General features: G+C 41.6%; 1 protein-coding gene across 2 annotated transcripts in view; it reads right to left on the bottom strand.

Moving 5' to 3' along the window:
• The window catches only part of LOC124791521 (33 kDa inner dynein arm light chain, axonemal), a 56,096-nt gene that overhangs the window by 20,695 nt on the left and 14,095 nt on the right, over nucleotides 1-21,306 (bottom strand). The window contains exons 1-2 of one of the 2 annotated variants that reach the window (XM_047257867.1): nucleotides 18,030-18,083; nucleotides 4,235-4,405 (exon numbers count right to left, since the gene is read on the bottom strand). In XM_047257867.1, the coding sequence (XP_047113823.1) occupies nucleotides 4,235-4,405; nucleotides 18,030-18,068 (210 nt within the window). In that variant the 5' untranslated portion in view covers nucleotides 18,069-18,083. Of the gene's footprint in view, nucleotides 1-4,234; nucleotides 4,406-18,029; nucleotides 18,084-21,306 lie in introns of those variants that run through there. The other variant, XM_047257866.1, reaches the window with a different exon arrangement.

Below are 21,306 nucleotides of genomic sequence, written 5' to 3'. Positions count from 1 at the left end.
CAAAAGACTAGAGTAATTACCGCATTAACAGAAATCACTGTGATCGAGGAAACAGTGTAAGATATCAATGACAGTGCACATGCATTTTTCTTGTTAGAACTGAAGTTAAATAAACACCATGTCAAAGAATGGTACCCTCTATACAAGGGATATAATAAATGATTTTGATTATGTACAAATGATTAAAAGGGTGAACATCATGACTGAATACTTGGTTTCACCAAGTGAAGCCCTCGTTTTCAGCTGCATGTGGGTTTTTTTCACTGATCCATTAACCACTAATGTCTTCCTCAATAATTACATAAATGAAATCAAAGTAATCATTCAAATGCATCGTCAAATGTCCTAGTGTCAAATGCCAGCAATATGACAGATTTCATTCTCACAAGGATGCATTTTGATATGTATGTCAATTCCAAGAATATCCTGTATGGTATGATGCACATCAAAGAAATTGGAATATTAAAATGAATATCAAGGTGTGGTTACATCTCATCCATTCCAGAATTGTCACGATTACAAACTGATATTTTACAAGGTTTTAAGGCTAGATTTATAACTGAAACTAATGATAAAGATAAAATTTGTAAAGTGTTTTAGGGGGAGACTTTGGACTCTGCAAGTAAAAATAATGATAATTTTGGAAGCTATGATTATTTTGGGAAGGGATTTCAACAAATATATTTGGAAGACACAAAGTATTGTAGGAATCAAAATGGGATAAACATAGAGACTAGATATAAAAATAATGACAAAATTCTTTATGAAAGAAACTGAAAAGCTGATACATTAATGAAGATACTTAGATGAGTTAACAAGCATTTCTTCTTTATAAGGAGCCTGCCTGAGAAAATTCAGTAGAATCTAGAAGTGGAAAGCCAGGACACCAGTGATTCAGAATGTCATTAACTTTTTTAAAAAAATGTGACATAGAAGCCATTCATTTGTGTGAAGCACGCTAATCGTACAGTACTGCCAGTTTGTTCTCGAAGAGGGAAATGCTTATTGTTTGCTATAGTTGCTGTTTCACTGACCAGTTATACCCCTGCAACTGGTTGTAATCTCATTAGTGAGGCACCTCAGGACAAGGTTTTTGAGAGTTTTGTGTTTTGTTCTTCCTTACCAGATGCCAAACCTGATAGCCATATCAAATACTTTTATGAGCCCTGGGTGCCACCGTGTTCCCAGATCATAGTCTCATGCCACATGGAAATCACTCAGCATACACTCATTCACCAAGACTTGAAAGGTTGGTTGGTTTGTGGGATTGAAGGGACCAGACTGCTACGGTCATGGGTCCCTAAGACTTGAAAGATTGGCTCCTGCACACAGGCAGCCCTCTTTCTTTGACAATGATAATGTGGGTGGTAATTCAGTGATCATGGATAAGGATGCTTCCCCAATACTTTTGGTATCTCATGGAATCCATATTTACACAAGCAGTATTTACGACATACAGCTATTCTCAATTAATAATTGAATTACAGCTTGTTTTATATCCCTCCATCATTGATGTCCACCTCAAAACAGGTTATTGTTATTGCTATTATTGTTCTTACAACATATTATTGGTACACGCAGGCATGACTCAAGTAAAAGCACATATCTGTTGCGCAAGTTAAATCTACTGTTATTTGAACTACAAAAATGGTTGTTTTCTCAGTATTTTTGTGGTGTCACTGCAAGGCACCACACTGGCTAGCTTGTAGGCTTCAAATCAGCCACTGTCCGTCAGTACACATTGGACCCACGAGCCACCACTGTCGATGCTAGCAAACCGAGCGCCGCCACTCAGCTGGTCTTATAAGACAAGCTAGCACACTGCCCAGTTCTATAGCCAACTTTAATAGGAATGGTTCACTGGTTATAGCTTCAGAGATCTCAACTGCAGAGATGCTAGTTAGCATAGCCTTCAGCTAAGTCAGTAGCTACGACCTAGCCAGGCGCCACATACAGTTTATGCATTGACAGTTGATCTATATGTGTAAAGCAATCAGAATTGTAAAGAAGTATTCACAGCTCAGTCTGTAACTGAACTTGTAAATATTATTGTACAAAGTCAAGATTGACATTCACCGCTGATGCTGAATTAAAGCTAAGTTTTTAATTGTATTCCTGTCTACTAACTTTCTAATCACCTAAGATGTTCCAGATACATCACGTCAAGTATAGTTCACTGATCCTCACATCAGCCTATGTGATCAACACGTGCAATGGCCACACCTCGTGATCAGACTAAGAGTCAAATTGCGTGATTCAGCTGGGTCACCCTTTTTCAATGAGGCCCATAGTTCTGCCTCATACATAACAATTTTACTTCTTCATATGAATTAAAACTGTACTTGAAAACTCTGAAATCTACAAAAACTATGGGATGACAGTTTTTTCCCATCAAAATAGCAGAGCTTCTTGATGATAAAGATTAAGTAAAATAACCTTTTGGCAAATATGACAAGAAATCACAGAATAAAATTACACTGAGTGTGGGAATTTTTGTGCTGTTTCTATAGCTGTTTGAATAGTTCACCACCTGGAAATTTACTCCACTCTGCAGTGTGAAGGGCATAAACACAATGTCATCACTTGCCTCTACTTTCTGTGAACAGTGACATAAATATGTATTAACACATCATTCAAATGGCTAAAAAAATCCATATCAAACACAATTGTATTGGCAGATCTCCAAGATAGTTATATCAATGAATTTGCCTCATCAGATATGCTATTCTGGTGCATTAAAATACTATAATCTTATTCTAAAAATCTTTGAGACCATTGTATACTTTAGAATATACCATTCAAATGATTTTTGGTAGCATAAGTAGATAGAGTTACTCAAGACAAACAAACCCTGTCTGAACCATTTCCTTGTGACATAAGCATTACCATACTTCTTGCAGGTGCCAGAGTTAGAGAGGGCATACATCCTGCATATATAATTTTATTACACTTTTTTTGTCCAGGGCACAAAGGTTTACAATGTACTTTATACAGGGTGAACATTAATAAAACTGACAGACTGCAAGGATGGACTCCTGGCTGGAAAGCAAGGAAAAAAGGTCATATGAACATGTGTCTGGAAATTTGTCGTCACGATAGATGGTGCTGATGAATGGAAGTTCCTCTGTTCACATACCGTGTGATCCTTGTGTGTTGCAGACTGTGAGATTGACTCAGTATACTTCAAGCAGTATTCATGTTGGGAACAAGCTGAGATGGTGTTTGTGTATGGCCAAGCAGGTGCAAATGGTCAAGAGGAAGTACAGCTACACACAAACAAGTACCCTCACAGACACCAACCACATCACACAACATTTCAATCCCTTTTTTCATGTTTGTGTGATCATGGGTCCTTTCAGACAGACGAATGTGAAGGGAGGCAGCGAACTGTGTGTACACCAGATTTGACAGGATATTGAGATGAACCCTAAAACAAACTCCAGGAAAGTGGCCCACCAACTTGGGGTAAGCCAAAGTATGATTACGTGCATCTTCCATGACAAACACTACTATCCCTATCACCAGCAATGAGTGCAAGCATCATCAGCAGCATATTTCCCTCTACAGGATTTCTGTCATCAGTCCTCTTTACCGACAAACCATTCTGTTGCTTACAGTATTCTGTGTCAGTCACACAGCCTGCAAAACACAAGGAATACATGGCATGTCGTCAGAGAATCTTTCATTCATTAGTGCCATCTACTGTGGCAACAATACATTTCCAGACACGTGTTCATAGGATCTTTTTTCCTCCATTTCCAGGCAGGAATTTTCCAGGCAGGAATCCGTCCCTGCAATTTGTTGGCTTTATTAAAGCTCACCCTGTATAAACATACAGTAATTACTCTAGTTTCTTATTCTATAACACAATTAATATTACATGTCATATACTGCCAGTCTATACATAGAAAAGAGAAAGATAAACAAATGCAACAAAAGAAAATATTGCTTATGCATGTTTTTCATTTACAAATTCTAATGTTCATTGCAAGATACTGAAATACATCTTCATCAAACCAATATTTCTGATCAGTACATTAATTAAGTTAAGTAAATGTTCATGTAATAATTTGTTAACATTGAGTTACAAGACATTAAAGATGTGTACTAATTAACAAGCTCATTACAGTTTGGAAATACAGGTCACTTAAGAAGGAAAGCAATTTTTGTGCTGAATATTGTAAACTGTTGATTACAAATGTAAAGATTAACGTATCTGGCTACAGAAACAAACCTGCTGTCTCCAAAGCTGGCCATTCTCCTCACATTCTCGAGGAGGTAGTATGGCATTAAGTATTTCTTCTGTTTCCTTAACACTTTGAGCGCTCTGTGCTACAGCTGACTTTGCTCTTCCTGCAGGCTGTGTAGGTGACAGAATGCCAGATGCAGACTTTCCTTCCCATGCCTGAAAAAAATAATTGTTTCATTGCAGATATAACAGAGTTACATAAAGCTCCATTTTCATCATGTGGATCAGTACTTGTGTACCGTCTATTTGTGTTGCAAAATGTGTATTTGCTTGTCACTGATATAGGTGAATATTCAGTCAGCTAGCAAGCAGAGTTCATGACTTTAACTTACATAATTATTATTGGCTAACCACTTACTTGCAGCTGACTGACTCATGGTACAGCACATAAAACTTGACCAGTTTTTAAGCTATTGTTCTTTTTCTAGTATATTTATAAAGATAGAGGGAAACATTCCACGAGGGAAAAATATATCTAAAAACAAAGATGATGTAACTTACCAAATGAAAGCATTGGTATGTTGATAGAGACACTAACAAACACAAACACACACACAAAATTCAAGCTTTCGCAACCCACAGTTGCTTCATCAGGAAAGAGGGAAGGAGAGGGAAAGATGAAAGGATGTGGGTTTTAAGGGAGAGGGTAAGGAGTCATTCCAATCCCGGGAGCGGAAACACTTACCTTAGGGGGAAAAAGGGACAGGTATACACTCGCGCACACACACACACACACACACACACACACACACACACACACTCACACATATCCATCCGCACATATACAGATAGACATATGTCTGCTTGTGTCTGTATATGTGCGGATGGATATGTGTGTGTGTGCGAGTGTATACCTGTCCCTTTTTCCTCCTAAGGTAAGTCTTTCCGCTCCCAGGATTGGAATGACTCCTTACCCTCTCCCTTAAAACCCACATCCTTTCGTCTTTCCCTCTCCTTCCCTCTTTCCTGATGAAGCAACCGTGGGTTGCGAAAGCTTGAATTTTGTGTGTGTGTTTGTGTTTGTTAGTGTCTCTGTCAACATACCAACACTTTCATTTGGTAAGTTACATCATCTTTAGAGGGAAACATTCCATGTGTGAAAATATATATATATATATATATATATATATATATATATATATATATATATATATATATATATATATATATAAAAAACAAAGATGCTGTTAACTTACCAAACGAGAAAGTGATGATATGTTGATAGACACAATGAAAAACACACAAATACACACATGAATTTCAAGCTTTCGCTACCCAAGGCTGCTTCATCAGGAAAGAGGGGAGGAGAGGGAAAGACGAAAGGATGTGGGTTTTAAGGGAGAGGGTAAGGAGTCATTCCAATCCCGGGAGCGGAAAGACTTACCTTAGGGGGAAAAAGGGACAGGTATACACTCGCACACACACATATCCATCCACACATATACAGATAGACATATGTGTGCTTGTGTCTGTATATGTGCGGATGGATATGTGTGTGTGTGCGAGTGTATACCTGTCCCTTTTTCCCCCTAAAGTAAGTCTTTCCGCTCCCAGGATTGGAATGACTCCTTACCCTCTCCCTTAAAACCCACATCCTTTCGTCTTTCCCTCTCCTTCCCTCTTTCCTGATGAAGCAACCGTGGGTTGCGAAAGCTTGAATTTTGTGTGTGTGTTTGTGTTTGTTAGTGTCTCTATCAACATACCAATGCTTTCATTTGGTAAGTTACATCATCTTTAGAGGGAAACATTCCATGTGTGAAAATATATATATAAAAAACAAAGATGCTGATAACTAACCAAACGAGAAAGTGATGATATGTTGATAGACACAATGAAAAACACACAAATACACACACGAATTTCAAGCTTTTGCTACCCAAGGTTGCTTCATCAGGAAAGAGGGGAGGAGAGGGAAAGACGAAAGGATGTGGGTTTTAAGGGAGAGGGTAAGGAGTCATTCCAATCCCGGGAGCGGAAAGACTTACCTTAGGGGGAAAAAGGGACAGGTATACACTCGCACACACACACACACACACACACACACACACACACACACACACATATCCATCCGCACATATACAGACTGACATATGTCTGCTTGTGTCTGTATATGTGCGGATGGATATGTGTGTGTGTGCGAGTGTATACCTGTCCCTTTTTCCCCCTAAGGTAAGTCTTTCCGCTCCCGAGATTGGAATGACTCCTTACCCTCTTCCTTAAAACCCACATCCTTTCGTCTTTCCCTCTCCTTCCCTCTTTCCTGATGAAGCAACCGTGGGTTGCAAAAGCTTGAATTTTGTGTGTGTGTTTGTGTTTGTTAGTGTCTCTATCAACATACCAACGCTTTCGTTTGGTAAGTTACATCATCTTTAGAGGGAAACATTCCATGTGTGAAAATATATATATAAAAAACGAAGATGCTGTTAACTTACCAAACGAGAAAGTGATGGTATGTTGATAGACACAATGAAAAACACACAAATACACACATGAATTTCAAGCTTTCGCTACCCAAGGTTGCTTCATGAGGAAAGAGGGAAGGAGAGGGAAAGGCAAAAGGATGTGGGTTTTAAGGGAGAGGGTAAGGAGTCATTCCAATCCCGGGAGCGGAAAGACTTACCTAAGGTATTTGTGTGTTTTTCATTTTCATTTTTTTCATTGTGTCTAACAACATACCATTGCTTTCTCGTTCTTGCGCACACACACACACACACACACACACACACACACACATTTTGCTGCTGTAGGCATGTATACACATCCTGCTATGCTGTTCCCCAGGTGTTGTGGATGTGTATATGCATGCCGCTTGGATTTTCTTACAGTACTATGGACATCTGAATGCATCCTGAGCCACTGAGCTCTCACTGCCACAGATGTATTACTTCCTTGTCTCACTGAATAAAAAGGTTTTGAGTATTTTTCATACAATATATGAGCTTCACTGCACGTTATCATTTGCAAAAAACCTTGTTTTGATATATTGAAATATGATGGCTGTTATGACCACATGATTCGTAATGTGCAAGGACATGAATGGCCGCATCATGTGCTGCAGTCCTTTGGATGTGAGATCCCATAACTTGAGAGTGAAATGAAATATCCTTCTGCTCTCAACTGTAAATAAAATTTCAGTATCTTATCTACATTTCATTCACAGCCATGTATGAAGTAAAATCAACCACGTGCAAAGTTTACGTAATGCACTTTTACCTCAGTGAACCCTTCAAAATTTTGTTCAATGTTTTACTTAATTTGATGCAGCACAGTAAGTATGAGGGATAATGAAAAGAAATTCAGTAATTTATTGGGTGAAGACATTAGACTGCAAGATGTGCAAAAACCATTTTTTCACCTAACGGTTTTTAAAAATCAGATTATAATTATTTCATATCAGCCATGGAGCTGTCTCTCAGCACAGGCACCAGAATTGGGCAAGCATTACAGCGATAGCAACAGCTGCCTCAGCGCAGAATCCAAAGAGCATGTCTGAAGCAGCAAATGGGTTAAAAGATTACTTTCTGAATTCAGTAAGCAAACTGAGGTATACAATTAACCCAACAGATAAATGTGCTGCAGATCTGCTTGGTGCTGAGCTCCATATGGAACGTAGTTTCCATTGGATACTGTCACTCTCACAGATGTGATTAAAGCTGTTTCGAAGCTCCCCAACTCTATGTAGTGGCTCCTGGTGGTTCAACAGGTTACTGGCCTCACTGCAGGTTGGGAAGATGATGCAGGAATGTTTGCCAAGGCAGCAGGTATGTAGAACCTGATATTGGGCCATTATGGATTCATACAGGCAGTGAGAAACAACAATATGTTTATTGATAAGCATTCAAACAGCAGCTGAAAGCGCTGCCTTGTTGCAGTCAGCGTCCAGTGGCATGGGCTAGCCAAGGATGGTGGTTCAGAATGTGATTTTTCACTCTGCATCGGAGTATGTGCTGATATGAAACTTCCTGACAGATTAAAACTGTGTGCCAGACCGAGACTCGAAATCGGGACCTTTGCCTTTTGCGGGCAAGTGCTCTACCAACTGAGTTACCCAAGCATGACTCACAACCCGTGTCACAGCTTCAGTTCTGCCAGTACCTCATCTCCTACCTTCCAAACTTCACAGAAGCTCTTCTACGAACTTTGCAGACCTAGCACTCCTGGAAGAAAGGATATTGCTGAGACATTGCTTAGCCACAGCCTGTAGGAGATGAGGTACTGGCAGAACTGAAGCTGTGAAGATGGCTCGTGAGTCGTGGTTGGGTAGCTCAGTTGGTAGAGCACTTGCCCGCAAAAGGCAAAGGTCCTGATTTCGAGTCTCAACCTGGCACACATTTTAAATCTGTCAGGAAGTTTCATATCAGCGCACACTCCACTGCAGAGTGAAAATCTCATTCTGGAAACATACCCCAGGCTGTGGCTAAGCCATGTCTCCGCAATATCCTTTCCTCCAGGAGTGCTAGTTCTGCAAGGTTTGCGGAAGAGCTTCTGTGAAGTCTGGAAGGTAGGAGACGAGGTACTGGCAGAACTGAAGCTGTGAGGATGGGTCATGAGTCGTGCTTGGGTAGGTCAGTTGGTAGAGCACTTGCCCACGAAGGCAAAGGTCTCGAGTTCGAGTCTCAGTCCGGCACACAGTTTTAATCTGTCATGAAGTTTCGAGGATGCTGGTGCTTGCTTAGCTCAGCACATGGCAGCAGGAGCCAGCCAGGGCACAAATCGCCAAGCCAGAGAGGCAAACTATGAGGTACAGCCCAAATAAGCTCCTCAGTAGGCATGTAGAGCTGCATCAGGCGAGACAGGTGACGGGCACACTGGAGCAGCAAATTCTTAAGTAATCCAGTTATACTGTTATGGTGCAAATGTATGTCCAGCTAATAGCCTGTGGTGGGCCCAGTGCAGGAGGCATGGATGCAAACTAGACCTCCAGGTAGAATGCAGCATCTGCGGCCCACTGGTTAAAATGAATCTAGCCTGTCGGAACTTCTGCTCAAGTAATGAAATGTTCGATATCATCTAAATTTTTGCCAGATTTGGTTGACCTTACTACACAAATTATTTATTTCTTATTTGTGAAAGGTTATAAAGTTTCTTAAATGTGAAATACAATTTTTCCATGAATATATCTTTCTACTTGTATTTCAATATACTATCTTACACAATTAGTAGTCACCATTTTAAATGTGTACGATCTGAAATGAAGTTTACATTAGATCCAATAATGTGTATTTTTCAATGTTATCTTTAAGCATTTATAATGTCATTAATTTTACTATCAATAAAGAAATCAAATTTATAAAATAAAAGAAGATTCTATTTCTCATATTGTCAAAATTTGCAACCTTTGTCATTAATCATTAGGCCTATAAATCTTCACTTAAATAATTATTTACAGAAGACAAAATATAAGCTAAAACCAACACACAATTTCAATTACAAGTCACGTTAATACTAATTTGGACTATCTCCCGTTCTAGAAGGTACTGGGAGCTTAATTCATAATAGAAAGAGTGGGATGGGCCTTTTTAGAGTTTGGTACACGTTGCTCTCAGCTTATGACCAGGCAGTCAGACAGCATTAGACAGGGTTATACAGTTTCAAGTGGTTGTTACATGGCATCAGATTGTTTAGCGTGGTAGAGCTTTTTCAGATTACTATATTCTTTGTATGGTGGAAACCAGTTCTGTGATGTATTTTTCAAGAAGTATTTATTACGATGTAATCAATAGTCACATTTCAAGCAAGTATCAATAAAAGAATGTGGACAACAGGAACATAATGTTTTAGTTTCTGTCATTGAGATGAACTCAGGACCAAATATTTTTATAGGTTACAACAACACAAAGGAAGAAGCCTTGACACTGAGATCACCATTGTGAGACAAGTAAAACTTTTTTCAATTATGATGCCAATTTCCTTATAAAGTATTCTATATGTTGTCAAAATGAAAAAAACTGATTACAATGTAAGTGTGAACTTTAATGTCCACCAAAATAAGTAAAATAAATAAGGGAAATGCATCAGGTGAAATGTGTGGTAGCACAGTGCATGAATGCAGGGCGAGCAGTCGCTCGGTAGTAAGTCAGGTGCAAAGGGGGTTGCCTGAGCACAGACTGTGAACCATGGACTCCCTGGTAGGTGCCCTGAAATCAGATGAAGTCAGCCAGAAGTTGGCAGCTGGAAGGCACCAGTTCAGCACACATCATATCAGACTAGGTGCAGCCCATAGACCCACAGCTAGTGGAGGCAGCATCTAGCAGTAGTTATGCAAGATGACCCACATCAAGTGAGTGACTGGTGTGAAGTACTTCTCAGAGCTGAATGTGCACAATGACACATATCACATAGATGGAGGTGATGTTATTTACATTTTGTGGTGATAATTACTGCTATATTTTTGCATGTGCTGAAGCATTTGCTCTACGTTAATACGTCCTTCTGCACAGCTATTAACTCATCCAGAGAGTTAAGGAGGTTCAGTTCTACGGTACTGTTTAGGAAAATTGAGTTCTGAGCAGGTAGCATGCCTAAAGGTTTGTTAGGCCACTTTAGTAAAGTGTATGTTATGTTTGAAATTGTGGCTCCTGCTTGTGGTAGCAGGAAAGTGGAAAGTTAGCCTTGAAATATCAAAAATCATACTATTTACCAATATGTTGCTACCTTGCAGCTCCAACCAGTATGTATTCTTAGGTAGCCTCTGTCTGTACCAGTTCATGACAGCCACTATTGGATCATATGAGCAAATATCCCGAGTGGACCCTCTTTGTGGAAATAGGGTTGCAGTGCGGGGATATCAGGTGGGCATCCTTCCACTTCTGTCTCTCCATGGGGTAACTGTACCTTACAAGCTACTGTGGCAGTCTGAATCATTTGGGATGGCATTGCACAAAACCATTCACTTCCACAATCTTCACAATGTGACTAATGACAGTCTCTTTGAGTGTGGCCTGAACATTTACAACAATAGCAGTTCACATCAGATTTCTCCTATCACAGTCTCTTTGCCACATCTATTTTCTCCAATGCCATCACTATGCCTATGGCTTCAGCCAAGTCCTTTGGAAACTATTGTGCATCTTTCTTGATGCTTCAGGTGACAGCCCCCACAGAAATGAGTATAGCACCCTCTGATCCACTTCCAGCAGGATGACATTATTTGTTTCATCACTATCTGTCAGCAGGTATGTATTAACATTAATTTTTCATATTCTATCTACAAAGCTCTCAACAGATTCACTTTGCTTCTGCAACACCCACTTAACTGTTTGTGATAGTATCAACAGCTATTCTGTCTCCTGTATTGCTCTCCTTAGTTCATCGAACAGCTGAGCATTCTTCGCTCCTCGAGTAACATAAAATAACACTTCTGAACTGAAGATTTAGGATATCACTATTGATGTGCATGAAATTCAGGTTCGAGTCTCAGTATGGTAAAAATTTTCATATGTCACTGCTGGATAGTAGATCTATACTAAATAGAGCTGATGTCATGTAATTCATAGTGAACAAATAAACTGTGAAGTATTTTGTACAGCTCTGGATTGTCAAGAGTGTCTGCTCTTTCAGACATGCAGGCAAGTACATAGCATAAGTATTCATACCTCCTGTCAAACATAAATTGGTCATTTGCAGCAATTGTTTGTCCAAGATTCCAGCTTTGCAGCTGTCAGCAGGTTATCTCCAAATACCGAAATACCCTCTTCTTTCTTGCCTGAAACTGATCAACTAGGCTATTGCTAATTGAATCTGAGGTGGAAGCAACTAAAATGGATGAAGCTTTGTGCTCTCTCACAGCTTGTAACTGCCTACACTGGTCTTCATTGCAGCGTACCAAGTGGTACTTCAGCCAATAGCACCTTTCTACTGTGTATGTCTGTACTGGACGCTTCAGAATGCACATACAACAATTAGTATTGATTTTCATGTTAGTTTAGGTATAGTGAGCATATGTAGCCACTACAGGGTTAATTATGGGTAGCATAAGACAAACATGACAACTATCACATTAATAAGTGATAGTGAAGGTCTTCTGCACTTACAAATTTTCTAGGAAGAGTCACAATCAGAAAGAGTAAGCCAATGTGGCACCCACCCCTGCATTACCAGCTGCCACTGTAAGTAATGGCTAGAGTACATGGCATGGCACAGAGACAGAGAACATGTAATGGTGATGATGGAAAGTTGTTGTGTCCACGGCTATGTTTTACGCTCAAAAATTATGAGATTTCTGGAGGAAAACTAGTTTCTCTCAAAGAATCAGCACAGACTAAAGAAATACCACTCATGTACAACACAGCTTCCTTTATTCATACATGACATTTTGCACACAACCGATACAGGTGAAGAGGTAGATTCTGTCTTCTTTGATTTCCAAAAGACGTTTGACCCCAAATCGCATAGTTACTACTAACAAAGATTCAGCTGTATGGATTGTAATATACACTCCTGGAAATGGAAAAAAGAACACATTGACACCGGTGTGTCAGACCCACCATACTTGCTCCGGACACTGCGAGAGGGCTGTACAAGCAATGATCACACGCACGGCACAGCGGACACACCAGGAACCGCAGTGTTGGCCGTCGAATGGCGCTAGCTGCGCAGCATTTGTGCACCGCCGCCGTCAGTGTCAGCCAGTTTGCCGTGGCATACGGAGCTCCATCGCAGTCTTTAACACTGGTAGCATGCCGCGACAGCGTGGACGTGAACTGTATGTGCAGTTGACGGACTTTGAGCGAGGGCGTATAGTGGGCATGCGGGAGGCCGGGTGGACGTACCGCCAAATTGCTCAACATGTGGGGCGTGAGGTCTCCACAGTACATCGATGTTGTCGCCAGTGGTCGGCGGAAGGTGCACGTGCCCGTCGACCTGGGACCGGACCGCAGCGACGCACGGATGCACGCCAAGACCGTAGGATCCTACGCAGTGCCGTAGGGGACCGCACCGCCACTTCCCAGCAAATTAGGGACACTGTTGCTCCTGGGGTATCGGCGAGGACCATTCGCAACCGTCTCCATGAAGCTGGGCTACGGTCCCGCACACCGTTAGGCCGTCTTCCGCTCATGCCCCAACATCGTGCAGCCCACCTCCAGTGGTGTCGCGACAGGCGTGAATGGAGGGACGAATGGAGACGTGTCGTCTTCAGCGATGAGAGTCGCTTCTGCCTTGGTGCCAATGATGGTCGTATGTGTGTTTGGCGCCGTGCAGGTGAGCGCCACAATCAGGACTGCATACGACCGAGGCACACAGGGCCAACACCCGGCATCATGGTGTGGGGAGCGATCTCCTACACTGGCCGTACACCACTGGTGATCGTCGAGGGGACACTGAATAGTGCACGGTACATCCAAACCGTCATCGAACCCATCGTTCTACCATTCCTAGACCGGCAAGGGAACTTGCTGTTCCAACAGGACAATGCACATCCGCATGTATCCCGTGCCACCCAACGTGCTCTAGAAGGTGTAAGTCAACTACCCTGGCCAGCAAGATCTCCGGATCTGTCCCCCATTGAGCATGTTTGGGACTGGATGAAGCGTCGTCTCACGCGGTCTGCACGTCCAGCACGAACGCTGGTCCAACTGAGGCGCCAGGTGGAAATGGCATGGCAAGCCGTTCCACAGGACTACATCCAGCATCTCTACGATCGTCTCCATGGGAGAATAGCAGCCTGCATTGCTGCGAAAGGTGGATATACACTGTACTAGTGTCGACATTGTGCATGCTCTGTTGCCTGTGTCTATGTGCCTGTGGTTCTGTCAGTGTGATCATGTGATGTATCTGACTCCAGGAATGTGTCAATAAAGTTTCCCCTTCCTGGGACAATGAATTCACGGTGTTCTTATTTCAATTTCCAGGAGTGTACATCACTGGCTCAACGAATATTTGACTGTAGGGTAGCAAACATACCACATAAATGAAAGTAACATCAGGTGTGTCCCATGGAAGCATAGTAGGACCTATAATGTTCTGGATACACATAAACACAGTTACTCAATGATGACGTTATAGTCTACTGAAATGACAGTGATGGAAGTCACAGAAGAAAAATCCCAGTTAATTTAAACAAAAGTGTGAATGACAAGTTTTCTGGAGTAGTATTATTACAGAAAATATTGCTCAGCAGTCAACAGGAATATGTATTTAAGACTATTAGGTGCTTTCCAGTGGAGCATATGGTATCTACAGTAACAACAGAAAAACAGCAGTAGAAATGTTTTAAAAAAATACTTTTGTGACCTGAACTATACCAGTGTAACTGTTCTTAATGTATCTAAACAAAATGATCTTTGTAACTGTAGATCAAGTATCGATAAAGAAATTACTAAATTTAATAGTGACTTGGAATGAATTTGCGGAAAATATCGATAAAGAAAATTACTAAATTTAATAGTGACTTGGAATGAATCTGTGGAAAATACAATACCTTTAGATTTAAGAAGCCTAAACATGGACTCCCAAGCAACACATTGCCTCCATCTTAATTGTAGAGGCAAAAAACAAACAACATTACATCTACACAGTTGCATGAAGAACCTCATAAAGGAACAACATTCAAAACCTGTGCCACCACTGCCATATAATAAATTTGATTGCCAGGAAATCTAAAGCAAGGGACCACCTTACCATTGAGATGGTTCACATCTGATACAGTGCTGAGTGCAAAGGAAATTCATTTAGGTCTACAGAAATTAGAACATTCAAGTACACTCTATAATACTGAAAACCAGGAAGTATCCCCATGAAATTCAACTTGCACTGAGAAACACTTGATGTTCCTGCATATTTATGCACCTCTTATTCTTCCATATGAACACGGGGAAGGCCCAATAGTACCAAATGACCACTATATCATCTTCAGACAGTAGGTGTCACTGGATGCAGATATGGAGGCACATATACTTAGCACACTATTCTCCCAGCCATTGTCAACTTCCATGACCAGAGCCATTACTTCTCAGTCAAGTAACTCCTCAATTGGAGTTCACTCCACTTGCCAACAGCACTCGTCCAAAGGCTATCCATGCTCCACAACACTTAACTTTGGCTACCTGACGGGAACTTATGTTACCACTTTGGTAAGGCCATTGGCCATATTTATGTAGCAAAATTAGAAATTAAGCTACTAGAACTCCACCCCGCCCGGCTAGCCACGTGGTCTAATGCACTGCTTCCCATGCGGGAAGGTATGCCGGTCCCCGGTACAAATCCACCCGGCGGATTAGTGTTGAGATCCAGTTTGCCAGCCAGCCTGTGGATGGTTTATAAGGCCATTTTCCATCTACCTCGGTGAATGTGGGTTGGTTCCCCTTATTCCGCCACAGATACACTATGTCGGTGATTGCTGTGCAAACACTGTCTCCATGTATGCGTACACCATAATTACTCTACCACGCAAACATTTGGGGTTATACTTCTCTGGTACGAGACATTCCCATAGGGGTCCACTTGGGGCCAAACCACACAATAACCCTGGGTTTGGTGTGGGGCAGTGGTGGGGTGGGTGGACTGCTGTGGCCTGTTGTGGGGTTGTGAACTACTGAGGGCTACGGCGGGACGGTGCCCTCCGTCGTTTCTAGGGACCCAGTTTAAATATACAATACCCAATACTGGAACTCCAATACAGGTTAGAAAATCTTAAATGCAATCTGCTTATGGTTAATGACCACTGGATGTCCACTGATGAACTAAAATTAAGTGCACCAAATGAATATGAATGAGCAACAAGTCACTGTAGAACAAATCTAAAACATTGTGACGTATTTGTATTTATTAACAAAAAGTTGCAATTAAGTTTTAATATTCCTTCCAATCCGATGCCCTTTATACAACCAGTGCTGTATTGGGACTGGTATGGTGCTTCTCCTATTTTGCAGAGGTTGTATATAGGCTATTAGCTTAGCTCGTGTAGATTAGCTCATGTAACTGTAAGTCTGCACTGAATTTATTGTTTTTCTTTAATCAAATTTTTATATTATTCACAATCATAACAACTAAACTTTTCATGCTAATAAGGCCATAGAAGCAGGGTCTTTTCTGAATGTACTTATGACCAGAAAGCAATTCCAGTAGTTGAAATCCAAGGTTTTTGTTAACCATGCCTTTTTCTTTCTTGTAGTGATATTTCCCTAGAAACTTTCATCCTGTAACACACATTTCTTTTTATCTAACCAACATAACAAAATATTTTCTTAAAAATTTTCATCCCATTTCACCTCCTTAAAGGTTGAATTTCCAAAAATGCTGAAACACACTGTTTTTATTTCTGAGTGAGAAACCAAATAGCAATTTCTATTGCTCTTGCTTCAAAATTACATTAATAGTGATGTATTTTCAAAAATATTTTCATCCCCTATTTCATCCCATTAGGAGTGGAATTTTGAAAAACCCTTTCTTAAACAATGCCTACATCCTCACCAAAATTCCAATATCTTATCCCTAGTGGATTGGGCTGGGTGATGATGAGTCAGTGAATCAGTCTCACCCTATTCCATCCCCATAAGGGCTGAATTTCCAAACACAATGAAACGCAAATTTTTGTCGTTTTTAACTAAAAAGCCAAATATGAGTTTTCAAAGATCTAATTTTAAAAATGCTTACATAATGGAATATCTTTATAAAACATTTCATACCCCATTTCACACCCTTATGGGTTGAATTTCCAAAAACAATGAAATGAGTATTTTTTTTAATTTGTAACAGAGAAACCAAACACAAATTTTCATACATTTAGTTTCAAAATGCTTGAATTATAAAATATTTCCATAAAAACTTTCCTCCCCTATTTCACCCCCTTAGGCGTTGAATTTTCAAAAAATAGTGAAACATGATTTTTTTTTACTTCTATCCTAGAAGCAAAATTCAAATTTTCATAGATTTAACATTATTTTCATGACGAAATATTTCCATAAAATATTCCATCCCTGATTTCACCCCCTTAGGGGTTGAATCTCCAAAAACACTGGAACACAATTACAATAATGACTTATTTTTTAAAAAAATGTTACTTGTTGTTACATTCCCACAGAGGTAACATTTCTCAAAATGCTCAAAAACATATTTCCTTATTTCTGACTGATAAACCAAATACAAATTTTCGTAGTTCTAGTTTCAAAATTGCCTTAACAGTGACAGTGACAGTTTTTAAAAAGTCTTTCATCCCCTATTTCATCGTCTAAGAGGTGGAATTTCAAAAAATACCTTCTTCAACAATGCCTACAGTGTAAGATCGACACCCGTTGTGCTGTACATTTCAAATTTCTGTCCTCACTAGTTTGAGCTGAGCAATGATGAGTCAGTGAGTCATACAGTTGGGACATTGCCCTCTACATACAGACATTATTGTGATGGGCCCAATACTATCGAGTACATTTTATAACTAATATCAGTTCCTGCTGGGGCTGGAATCCCATGTATCCCTCATGTCTGCATCTAGCTTAATGGCTTGGTCATACGTGATGTTGTTACAAAGGTTTTGTCTGGTATCGGGCTACTTGAAAGGTGAACGCCTGCTGGAGCAAATGGACCTTGATGGATGACAGAGAGCTGTGCACCACAGTGCTGTGCTCACCTAGTGAGTGCACCACTGTCTCACCATGTGAATACATGGCCAATAGTGTCCCTCACAGCATAAATACTGTGGCACCTCGACTGTTCAGTCAGTCAAGTACTTTGTCTGAAAGCATTCGTTACTATCTCCACTGTCCTTCTGACTACACATTGACAACTTTGCTTTGATATTGGTTTTCCTCTTTGGTCTTGATTTTGACTGTGGCTCATACCTCACCTGTTGACAGCACTGTGATGAAATTTCTTGGCACTTCATTGTTGCATAGGCTGCTACTGACTTGCTCCTGTTGTGTTGTGTATGCTGTTCGGTCAGCCCTGTTGCTCGACTCCGGTGTGGGTTTTGAGTCTCGTCTGCAGACAGTCTTTCCACCTTGTATCATCATCATTTCTCTCCTGTTTTTATGATATGTGCTCTGGTATCTGGCTACTTGCTGATATAGTAATTGGTGACGAGAAAAAAGAAAGTTGTTTCATAGCATGGAAGCAAATTGGTTAGCCCACTCAAGCAACAGCAACAGCTGATGCACCAGCAACAGATACAGATGAACTTGTTACAAAAGCCACTTCAGCTCTTGGCAGACAAAAATTGTTCAAATGGCTCTGAGCACTATGGGACTTAACTACTAATGTCATCAGTCCCCTAGAACTTAGAACTACTTAAACCTAACTAACCTAAGGACATCACACACATCCATGCCCGAGGCAGGATTCGAACCTGCGACCGTAGTGGTCGTGCGGTTCCAGACTGTAGCGCCTAGAACCGCTCAGCCACACCGGCTGGCCTTGGCAGACAAGCTCTGTGAGCAGGGGGCTGCTGTGCCCCACAGACCAGTGTCCTCTACACTTGACACCACATTCTGTCCACCACTGTTTCCTCCTTTCAGTGATGGTACGGAGAACTGGGACACATGTTTGCATCAACTGTAGCAACATTTCACAATGTTTTAAGTTATGGATGATTCAATGCAGCGATCACTCTTTGTGTCTTGGGTGTCTCCGGACACTTTTTTTCTCCTCTGAAAATTAGCGCTTCTCTCTGACATGTCACCCTCTCCTTTCAGGAGGTACGCATTCTGCTGACTAATTATTATTACTATCAGTACCATGTGGTTGCCTCCAGCCTAAAATTTCATCATTATCATAAACAGCCAGGATGGTCATACCACTTGTGGGTCACTGACTTGCAAGGACTCAGCCAAAAATGTGATTTTACTTGCGTGAATCAAGGGTGTAAGGTTTCCTATGCCATCTACTTGATTCGTAAAGTGATGGTTCCGCTGGTGCCTGACTCAAGAGATTCACATGGCAGTGTTAAAACTGGATAACCCGTCGTTAGAGGACATCTTGCTTGTCACTCAATTATGTGAAAGTGCACAGGTGGCTTATAAACAATTCATGGCAAAGCCACAAGTGGCGGCAGTTTTCACATCACCAAGTGCACCACCCCAGTGTCGTAAAGAGAGGATGACCACCATCTTGCAGCAGTGTTGTCTTTCGTCTTTGTTTGATGTCCCAATGACTTCTTAGCCTCCAGTTGGCCCTCAACAGTGGCTACGGGAGCAGCTCCATTCGTGCCTGCAGTGTTTTTTCTCTCGCTACTGAGCTGACTATCCATATTGCTGGGAGTCCTGTACACCCTGTGGCAAGGAGGGGCACCTCCCCTCAGTATGCCACAGTTGTACGACACACCCCCACCCGGTGCTACGACCACATCAGGACACAGTACACACACTGCAAAAAGCAGTCTCCCAGTGTGAGCCCTTCATGCAGAAATTGTTTCTCATGCTTCACATGTCTCAGCAGGACGTCCGTTTTCAGGTGGACACTGGGGCCACCCTCTCCTTGATCAATCATTCAACTTATGACTGACTGGGTTCAATTGACTTGTCCCCGTTCTCATGCAATATGATGGCCTATGGAGACAGTGCAATTCCTCTTCACAGGCAGCTCTCAATGCGTGAACTTCAAATATGTTACTCGGCTTTTGACATTCTTTGTCGTCAACCTTCTGTCGGCTAACAACATTTTTGTCCTTGGTTCCTTCATGGCATTTGAATTTTCTGTCTCAGATGAAGTCAAGGTGATTTCCACTGTGGTCTCTTTCCAGGAACCGGATGACCTCTGAACAGCATTTTCACCTCTCTTTCAATCGGATTTTGGGTGTACTTCAGACTTTCTGGTGCACATCAGCCTTTGGCTGGATGCCACACCTCATTTTTACCATGCCAGACCTTCCAGTGGGCTTATGGGCTGCTGTGAAGCAGGAACTCATTCATCTGCAGGCAGCTGGGCCTGTCGAACCTGTCAAATCTAGTGCACAGGCCATGCCTCTAATCATCATTCGGAAGCTGAACAGGTCTCTTCGCTTGCATGGGGATTTCAAGGTGACCATCAATGTTCAGTCACAGGTAGAAGCCTATTCTATTCCCTGGCAAGACCTCCTCACCAAACTGGCTGGGGGGAGAATATTTTTCCAAGATTGACTTCACTGATGCGTACCTCCTGCTACCCTTAGATGAGACATCTCAGAACACTGTTGTCCTTAACACACTGTTTGGGCTGTATTACAAGCAACTACCCTTTGACACTTCCTGAGCCCCTGCAATATTCCAGCGATTTTTGGAAGAGCTGATACAGCATATTCCAGTTTGTGTCAATTACTTGGATGACCTTATTTTCACAGGATCCTTCTGCCAGGAACATTTGGAAAACCTCTGCACCCTGTTCATGACCCTATGGAGAAGTGCAGATTTTTTTGGCCAGGAATGGAGTATTTGGGGCATTGGCTCTTTAAGAGGGAATCTGGCCTACTAATCAGAACATTGCCACCATCACTTCTTTACCTTGCCCAACAAACTTACCTGAATTACCTGACATGTTCTACATCCTGGAGGACCTCCTCACTACTGATCAGTTGGAATGAAAGTAAATCTAATCTAATCTAAGCATTTTTGGGCAAGCTCACCTATTATGCTAAATTCTCGCCCAGGTGGCCCACATTGGACAACATCTCAATCAGTTGCATAAAAAGGGTGTCTCTTACACCTGGACCCCTGCCTGCAACCAGGCTTTTGTGAAACTGAAAACTATGCAGACACTCGCACCCTGCCTCATGCCCTATTCTACTGATTGCCCATCGGTTGTGGCAGACAGTGCATCCGCCTATGGTATCGGAGTGGTTTTAGCACTCAGGAATGGGGATGGTGGCCCACATTGGACAACATCTCAATCAGTTGCACAAAAACGGTGTCTCTTACACCTGGACCCCTGCCTGCAACCAGGCTTTTGTGAAACTGAAAACCATGCAGACACTCGCACCCTGCCTCATGCCCTATTCTACTGATTGCCCATCGGTTGTGGCAGACAGTGCATCCGCCTATGGTATCGGAGTGGTTTTAGCACTCAGGAATGGGGATGGTTCCCAACAGTCTATGGCAGACACATCCAAGACGCTGACCCCGGCACAATGTAACTATTCCCAAATCGAAAAGGTC

The sequence above is a fragment of the Schistocerca piceifrons genome, chromosome 1, assembly GCF_021461385.2.
Source record: "Schistocerca piceifrons isolate TAMUIC-IGC-003096 chromosome 1, iqSchPice1.1, whole genome shotgun sequence".
Classification (NCBI taxonomy): Eukaryota; Metazoa; Arthropoda; class Insecta; order Orthoptera; family Acrididae; genus Schistocerca; species Schistocerca piceifrons.
Note: the sequence above shows the minus strand (reverse complement) of the source record. Positions and strands in the feature narration are given on the sequence as shown.